The sequence below is a fragment of the Solea senegalensis genome, unplaced genomic scaffold, assembly GCF_019176455.1.
Source record: "Solea senegalensis isolate Sse05_10M unplaced genomic scaffold, IFAPA_SoseM_1 scf7180000016587, whole genome shotgun sequence".
NCBI classification, from domain to species: domain Eukaryota; kingdom Metazoa; phylum Chordata; class Actinopteri; order Pleuronectiformes; family Soleidae; genus Solea; species Solea senegalensis.
In genome coordinates this window covers 548-10,000 of record NW_025321891.1, presented here as the reverse complement: position 1 = coordinate 10,000, position 9,453 = coordinate 548, and the positions used below count along the sequence as shown (strand labels likewise).

The 9,453-nt window shown below is 46.6% G+C and overlaps 1 protein-coding gene across 1 annotated transcript; it reads right to left on the bottom strand.

The window, feature by feature from the left end:
• Positions 1-2,856: 2,856 nt before the first annotated feature.
• On the bottom strand, positions 2,857-4,218 carry LOC122763218 (zinc finger and BTB domain-containing protein 46-like). Its single transcript, XM_044018257.1, has 2 exons — positions 3,989-4,218; positions 2,857-3,885 (listed from the first exon to the last, which is right to left on the bottom strand). Exons 1-2 carry the CDS (start codon positions 4,172-4,174, stop codon positions 2,857-2,859), a joined length of 1,215 nt encoding a protein of 404 aa, XP_043874192.1. The 5' UTR covers positions 4,175-4,218.
• Between the last annotated feature and the right edge of the window lie 5,235 nt (positions 4,219-9,453).

Sequence of the window (9,453 nt, the reverse complement as noted above, 5' to 3'; positions counted from 1 at the left end):
AATGGTGTAAATAAAAGAAAATGTTTGTTGTGTTTCTTTGTTATTTCTTTACATTCAAACAGCGTCCTGTCTCACAGGCTATCGCTGGCACACAGGGTTAAAAATACACCAGAGCTCAGTGAGCTTATTAGCATTTGTCTACTTATGCCTTAAGTCTCCATAAGCCCAGGATTTTGTCACCTACAGAAGATCTGAATCAGGCATATGGAAAAGCCCAGGAATTAAAAAAGGATAAACTATTCTATTTCAAGTCTCACCTCACGATCATGTGCTGATCAGATACAACTTCAGAACCAGGTAAGTGGTTCTGCCGTCATGGCTGACCCATTTATATTCAAGTCATAAGCATACAGACGATAACTGAAGTGAAATAAGTTTCAATTCAAAGGACTGATCGTGCACAATCAAGTCTCACAAAACAGACGTTAAACATCATTAAACATCATTAAACATCATTAAACATCATTAAACAACAGACAGGAGTGAGTGTTCATGTTTCTTTGCTCCACATAACAAAGTTAAAGGTGAATCATTTGAAGTAATTAACATTAACAACGTACAACCCAACAAACTAGGACCAACCCCTCCAACTCTGAGAGAGTTCAATGTTCATTGACGGGAACAGTGACGTTCAGGAACACCTGAACGTTCACAGAGCCGCTGAGTAACATGACTCTGTTGAGAAGAACCTGGTTCCTGTTTGACAGGAGTGGTTTAGAGGTTATTTCCACCATTTCACCACCAAACACCACCACCCCTCCCCCGACACACACACACAATCCTGGCGACCACAGTAACACAAGCTTTCCAGCACATCGTCGGTTCATCTCATGACATAAAGACACATCACTGCCCTCTTCTGTGTTGTGTGAGTGCTGGTTCGTTGAGGCAGAAGCAGGTGAGAGTCCACCTGCAGCAACACTAGACTTCCTCTGCCACAGCACACCAGCATTTAACTGACTGGACTACCGTCTTTGTGGTTCTGAGGCCGTTAATAATAAATAATAATAATAATAATTCAATATTTGTAAGCATCATCGTTTTCCCAAAGTCGAGTTTTGGTTGTGTGACATTTTGAGATGTTCCCACAAACACGAGCAAAGGTCCAGACTTGAGTGTGGACGGTCCCACAGTGAGACATCATTGGACAGCGGCACACTCACTCTGCCACAGGGTTTGTTTCCACAGCTGCCTCCATCAGTGAGTCCAAATATTACATGTGCATTTATTATTATTGTTATTATTATTGTTGTTATTTTAGCTCCTGTGACCTCACGAGCTACAGACAGTGATCTTGGTCAGAAAAGGTCGTGTGATGTTCAGATAAAGTGAACAAACTTACAGAAGCAGGCGTAGATTTTATCACGTGACGCAAATAAAACCTGTTTCTCCCACTGGCAGCCATGTTTCCAGTGACAGTGATCCTCTTAAATCACGGTATTTATTTTTAGGGTTACACATATTGATTGTGTGTGTGTGTGTATGTGTGAGAGAGAGCGAGACTCAGTATTAAAGAATCTTGAACACGACGCCCAAATAGACAAACCCTGAAAAGCCTGAAATGATGCAGCCCCTTCATTCATTTAATACTCCTCTGATCAACCACTCCATCTCTCTCTCTCTCTCTCTCTTCCTCTCATTTTCCCTCAGTTTGCCCTTTCCAGAAGGTCCTTCCCTAAACCCCAGAGAAACAGGGAGGGGGAGGAGTCTGGGATGGCGAGGACGTGCTAGTAATCCGTGCAGTGACCCAGGTCAATTCAATTATCCTGTTTTCTTTCACTGTGCGACGTGTGTGCCCATTTCACAGCCAACTCCCTTAATGCGCCCAGGATTAGCTTCTCTTACTTTTAATGATCTACCTATTGATGCCTTGGGTCCCATTGCACACACACACACACACACACACACACACACACTCACTCTCTCTCTCTCGCACACACACACTATGTTTGCAAAGCTAACCTTCTGAGGACACTGCACTGACTTCCCTTCATTAGGACATCTTAAACCAGCATCATAACCAGTTCATGTCTAACCTCAGCCTTTGAACAACTATTCAAATCTTAACACTTAACTTCCTAACAAATTAAGTTCTGCCTTGTTAGGACCAGGTTTTGGTTTCAATGATGACTACCGGTCCTGACTAGGTGTCACACACACACACACAGGCTTCACATCACACCTCCAAGCTTTTGATAATCACCTTGGGCCTAACACGTTAGTGTTAGAAGCTAGTTAATCTTAACACTGGAGGGGGGTAAGCGGTCAGTTAATACTATCAACAGTGTGCAGGACTCACATGCATTCAAATACCCACACAGGGTTCTGCAGTATATTAAGCACACACTGACTTAACAGCGTCACATCACGGCACGGCACGGCACGGCACGGCAGGGTTAGGTTCCATCTCCAATACAACAAAAAGTACCTACTCAATGTGGGCGGAGTCATCACTGTACGGACTTTGTTTTATATGCGACACTCACACACACACGCAAACGAGTGACTAGTGACTTTACACCAGTCTTCTGTAGTTGTTGGAGATTAACCCACGTTGTTTTAAGAGATCTACAGTTCAGTGCTGTTCAGCTTGATTTGTGTGTGAGGCGTCTCTTCCTGGGACTAAAAATATAATAATATAATAATATAAATAGTACCTGGTAGCAGGTACAATGACACCCAGCTAATAAAATGTATCCCAGATTCAGTGTCCACTCTTTTCATCAAGCGCTTTGTTATCAAGGCTGAAGTTACCAAAAACACAACGTAGCCTAAAAAAAGGAGCCAATCACAAGTGAGTATTTTCCCCTGGCATGCTAGGGGCGGGCTTAACACGACAACAACATCAAGCATCCATCATGGCAGCCACAGGAGAGCAGCTGTGTTTCTTTTGAACCAAGTCTGAAAACAGAGTAGGTTTGTAGGGTGTTGTTTACCTGGGATGTCCTGTCCACTGTAGTTCCATCCAGCCACTGTCAACATGGAGGGCAGAGGAGATCCAGGCCTACTGTCCCTGTCTCTCTCCCTGTCTCGGTCTCTGTCCCACTTACTCTCAGCCTGCTGGGTAATATGTCTGACCGTGTCCTTGTTCTTCCTGTTCTTCCTCCGCCCTGACCCTGACAGGGGTTGCCAGGGTCCCTCCCCACCTCCTCCTGCGGCTCCTCCACTCCCTTGCTCTCCCTGGCTCTGTGCTCTCCCCCTGGCATGAGAGGAGGAGTTGGGGGAAACCTGTTCCTCTTTGACGGTAATGGGCCTGTAGTCATGTGGCCAGGCAGGCTGAGAGTCGTGACAGGCTTCCTCCTGGCTCTCGTGGCTCTTGGGAGGTTCTTGGTCCTCCTTGCCATACGTGCTGCCTCCCTCGTGGCAGCTGGCGATGGCCGAGTCCCCAGAAGAGTTGGCCGGGCTGGTGCGTCGTGCCAGCCAAGGGGAGGTGCTGCGACCGGACATGATGGAGGCGAGAGCTTCGGAAGCTATGCCCATGATCCCGCCTCCTCCGCCTCCTCCTCCTCCTCCCCCGCCTCCTCCGCCTAACGTGGCTCCCACAATGTTCCCTGTTCCCGCTAAGCTCACTCCTCCTCCACCTCCAGCGCCTCCTCCACCGATGCCGACAGCAGCCACAGCTCCCATTTCAAAGTCAGCCATTTCATCAGCCATCTCAGAGCGGATGCTGATGTCCAGCGCAGCCTTGATGAAGCTGTGACACGCCTGGACGATGTCGGTCATCTGCAGGTAGCTGGCGGCCGACATGACCTCGATCACGTTCTTACTGGTCAGAGCTAGGTGCGCTGAGTACATGAAATCCAAGATGGCTTTGAATCCCGTCGCTGTGACGATGTCCAGGTGAGTGACAGTCGTCTGGTGGTGAGGCTCCGCCCCTTTCTTTACCTGAATAAGGAAGGAGAGTTTACAGCCATGTTTTCTTGTTTCTTTTTTTCTAACACTGAGCATCAAACTCTGAGCTGAGAAAAACAACCCTTCCTCCCCTTACCTGGCAGTAAAGAGTCTTAAAGTAGCGTGAGGAGCCCAGGAGGACGTTCTTGTGGGCCTTGAAGATCTTTCCATCCACGATGACACAGGCGTCGCAGAGGATGCCGTGCTGCCTCTGCTCATTGAGCTCTCTGAGGAGCTGACGGTAGTGAGAGGAGATCTCCATGTCCTCCTTCCTGTTGTTCATCTGTGTTGCTGAACAAACGCCTGCGAGGAAAGGAAAGAGGACACAGAAGGAATGAACTCAGGATGTATCATTGTAGGTCTGCGGCTGACATTCATGGTTGTTTTGGTCCACATATAGAGACACTCGTGCTGTCACGCTGTCTCACAGGAGCAAATACAAGTATTCACATTTCTCTTTTTATTTGACAGAAAAACAAACACTAACACTAACTAACTGGATGTAGTAACTGTTGCATTCAACTCCTTTATACATCCTCTACCCTCCTAGAACCAGGAGCAGCAGGCAGCTACCCTGGACCTGGAATCCAAACGGCAACCCTCCAGGTACAAGCCAAGTTCCCTTTCCTCTTGGCCATGGGCTGCCCGTGAATTGAAATCATCAGAGTAATGCTGTCTCAGTAATACGTGTGACAGAAAAACAACGGCATCAATAGAAACCACATTTCAACCACTGTAGGTTTGATGTTTAAAAACAACAGTCTGACAGTGTGTGTGTGTGTGTATGTGTGTGTGTGTGTGTCTGACAGGTTCATTCTGACAGTGTGTGTGCGCGGTGTGTGCAAGCAGGTTGTCTGTGTGTGTATGCAGGTAAGCGTGTGTGTGTGTGTGTGTGTGAGACACGATTAAAAGCAGAACACTTCTACAAAACAGCTCAGAAGACAAAAACACTTCCTTTAGTGCAGACAATTTAACGATTACATTTATCAGTTTTCTTCTTCTTCTCATTTCAGCTGTGAATATTTAATCAGCTGTCAAGACCAAACCAAACCTCTGTGGTCCTGATGTGGATCGGTTCAGTTCACATAAACACTGATTTCCAGAGAAAACACCTGCGATTGGTAACGTCTGAGGAGCAGAAGATCTTCAAACGTTTGATTATCCGATCAGTTGATCGTCACAAGGTCATGTACGTGGAGAATCTGTTCACACTCCGTTATAATGACTCCATGAATCAGTTATTAAACCATTACTAACTGACACACATCTGTCATTCACATGCTGCACCAGGAACAATGTTCTCCTCAGCATGGAGCTGGGGATCGAACCCACAACCTCACCCACCGTCACCCCAATAGAAATCAATAATTATGACTATTGATAATGAATAGTGACATTAAATAGTATAATTATCTGTTATTTATTACGTATTAGTATTGCTATCAATTACTGATACGTGTGAGTATTGATATTGATTATATCAGTGTCAGTATTCATGTTTTTAAAATGATCTATAATCCTCATCAGTCAGTACAACGCTGTCTCATCAACAGATAATCCATACTCATAGAATCAGTGTCAGTTATCAATACTTACTCAATGTATGGATTATCTGTTGCTCGGTGACTGAAACATCAGTCTCACCAGTGCAGCAACAAGAGACACTGTAACGTATCCATATGTGATTGTCCTGCAATTGATTGATTATTGCAGAATGGCTGTATTGTCATCCTTCATGACTCATCAATCAAAACAATAATCGACAGATGAATCACTTGTTCATCTTGTTTTATTGTTACTGTATCAACTAGTGCTGTAGTACTCCAGACCACTTTTTGAAGGTCTCGGAATCGACTGCATTTTCACTCGACTCTAGTCTTGGACAAAGCGGACTCGGGATTTTATTTCAAGACCGGTCAAGACCACAACTGTGGGGATATCAATAAATCGCCAGTGCATGTTTGGATGAACTTGTTAATATCATTACTGTGATTGTGTGTAAATATAAGTAAGTATTTCTTCAGGTTAAACAATAACTTGACTCATTTATCATGAGTCTTGTCTCGGTCTCGACCCCTCAAAGTCTTGGTCTTGTCTCGGGTCTCGACCTCTCAAAGTCTTGGTCTTGTCTCAAGGTCTCTCACCCTTCAAAGTCTTGTTCTGTCTCGGGTTCCCCACCTCAAAGTTCTGGGTCTTGTCCTTGGTCTCACCTCTCAAAGTCTTGGTTCACTGCCCCACTCCCTCAAAGTCTTGGTCTTGTCTCGGTCTCGACCTCAAAGTCTTGGTCTTGTCTCGGCCCCACCCCTCAAAGTCTTTGTCTTGTCTCTCGGGTCTCGACCTCTCAAAGTCTTGGTCTTGTCTCGTCTCGACCCTCAAAGTCTTGGTCTTGTCTCGTCTGCCCTCAAAGTCTTGGTCTTGTCTCGGCCCCACTGTGTCTTGGTCTTGTCTCGCCCCACCTCAAAGTTCCTTGGTCTTGTCTCGGTCTCACCTCTCAAAGTCTTGGTCTTGTCTCGGTCTCGACCCTTCTGAGTCTTGGTCTTGTCTCGGCCAATTCCTCTCAAAGTCTTAGTTCAGTCTCGTCCACCTCTCAAAGTCTTGGTCTTGTCTCTGCCCTCACTCCCTCAAAGTCTTGGTTGTCTCGTCTCAATCTCTCAAAGTCTTGGTCTTGTCTCTCGTTCCCGGTCTCAAAAGTCTTGTCTTATGTCTCGTCTCACCTCTCAAAGTCTTGGTCTTGTCTCTGCCCCGGCCCTCAAAGTCTTGTCTTGTCTCGGCCCCACCTCTCAAAGTCTTAGTCTTGTTCCCCGTCTCTAATTCTCCTCAAAGTCTTGGTCTTGTCTCTGTCTCACCCTTCAGAGTCTGGTCTTAGGTCTCGGTCTCGACCTCTCAAAGTCTTAGTCTTGTCTCGTCCTCGGGTCTCAAGTCTTGGTTGTCTTGTCTCGTCTCACCTCTCAAAGTCTTGGTCTTGTCTCGCCCCACCTCTCAAGTCTTGGTCTTGTCTCGGTCTCGACCTCTCAAAGTCTTGGTCTCGTCTTGGTCTCGATACACGGTGGTCTTGGTCTCGACTTGGTCTCGGTTTAGGTGGTCTTGACTACAACACTAAACATCAGTGTACTGTTGGCTCTGTGTGTTGATAAAACATCATTCTGTTCATTAATCAGCTTATTCATCAATGATTTTGATGAATGCTTTTCCCGTCTGGGCTGGGTCTGTCTCTTGCCCCTGTCTCTGTCTCACCCACACACACACACACACACACACAGACTGCAGTGCATTATGAGAGTTAGCAGCCAGTGCCCCCCCCTCGTCTCAGTGAGGGACACAGAAGTGATTTGTTTGGGAACGCCACAGCTGTCAGCTCTCGTGGGTCTTTGAAGACGCGACAGCTCGGGTCGGCCGAGGCGACAGCAGCGTTTGCTCGGGGGCCGGCACACTTCAGGTCATGTTAGGCAAAGCTCTGCTCAACCTGATCGCCTGTAAGATCGAATAAATCCGGTGTCTCCTTTAGGTCCACTCGGTCAAAGACACGGTGGAAAACCTGTCCTGAAAGTCTGAAAACCAAACTTTCCCCCTCAGTGGTGATGGAGAGCATCGTGAGTGAGGCGGAGCAAACTCAGCTGACTTCCTCTAACGTTTGACATTTTTATTTTAGAGAAAAGGGAACAAAAATATTGCTGTCCTAACCTTGAGGTTTTATTTCTTTCTGCAATGCCCTGATGAAGGTATTGAGTCTTCATCTCTCACCTTTGGAGACAAATGGCTTTAAAGACACCGCAGCAAGCCCTCCTCCTCCTCCTCCTCCTCCTCCTCTCTACGCTCTTCTTCTCTCAGGGCCACTGGCACATTCTATTGTATAGCTCAGTGTATAAGACAGGCTCCTTCTCAGAGCCACATAAAACATGGAAGAAGTCATTTATTCACAGAGAAACACCTCAATAGCTGCCGTTGCTTATTCTTTTGGAGTCAGTGTGAATGAGGGAGTACAGGGTCACAGTGAAGCACATACCAATCAGCAGCTTCCACTGGAGACGCGTGTGTGTGTGTGTCTGTGTGTGTGTGTGTGTGTCTGTGTGTGTCTGTGTGTGTGTGTGTGTGTGTCTGTGTGTGCACTGGTATCAGCACAGAGGAAGCCGTGAAGTGTTGCGTTCACGGTCCTTCGTCTTTGTTACACATCCAACCCACAAAAGTGATGATGATGATGATGATGATGATGATGAGCGCTCCAGAGACAACGCTGAAGACAGAGACGCGTTTTAGGACCTGAAACTGTACTTTTTGAAAACGCCTCCCAGAGTTGGAAAATCTGAAATCGCCGGCCTTGCGTTTCCGTGGAGACAGAGAATGCGATATTTTAGGAAGACGATGACGTCATATTAGCAGCTCTCTCTCTCGTGCTGTCATTCACTGTCAATGAAAATCACTAAAGTCAGTGTGAGAAGACAGAACACGTCGTGACTTCAGAGATTTCACACACAAAAAGTGTTGAATTGTAAAATAAAGACACGCACACACACGCACACACACACACACACACACACACACACACACACGACATGCATTTGTGTGTGAGTCGTCGGTACGAGGACAAAGAGGAAGATGTTCCTCCTGCTCCGAGGAACTTTAAAGTCATTCAGGGCATTTTAGATTGTCGACTCACGAGCGCCCCTACAGTTTCTGAATGTAATTGCACTCGTGGTAACTGTCATCCAAACAATACCCTGCGACACGCCTCAGATCACACAACAGTCATTCGTGTTCTTTCAGGAACTTGTTTTCATGTAACACTTATTTTGTCACATGAAATGAAGAAACACCACGTCAGGTTGATCCTCGAGCGTCGCCTCCACGCCGTAGCTGTGGGAGGTTCCACGGTGGCCAAAAATCTGCAGCTTTTGCTTCCCACTCGCGCGTCAATCAACCCAGACCCGAGAGTCGTGGACTCAGTGAAAACACTTCATTTCACCACAGAGAAAGTGGTCGGGTTGAACATTCGTGAACATTCGTGAACATTCGTGAACATTCGTGAACATTCGTGAACATCATGTTCTCTGTACATGACACTTGGTCCTCCACAGTCAAACCTGCAGCACATACACCCGTTTCCATTCTTTCTTTTCAGCTCCTCAGAAACTGCAGCACCATGATCAGCTGGGACCTCCCTCCGGCTCAAACACTTGTGCAGCCTTGATTTACAGCCCACTTTTCTTTTCTCCATCCCAAATATACACTTGACACAAGATGGCAAAGTAAGGGCAAATGAAGTTGTCAGACAATCAAGAGTGAGCGAGAGAGGCCGAGCGTTTTCTGTCTCATTCAAAGCATTAGCGTTCTCACCAAGGCCACACACACACACTGAAGCCTGCTCTCAGGACGTCACACGGCAGCACAGACAGAGAAAAAGCCTTTTCACCACTCAATCAAATGTTACAGCAAGGAAAATGTCATCAGAAGCTGATGATGATCTGTGAGAACCACACACACACACACACACACACACACATATTGTGTTTCTCCTGATGCAGACTGTCCCTCCGAGCCACTTCTCCGCCTCCTTGACCGCACAGG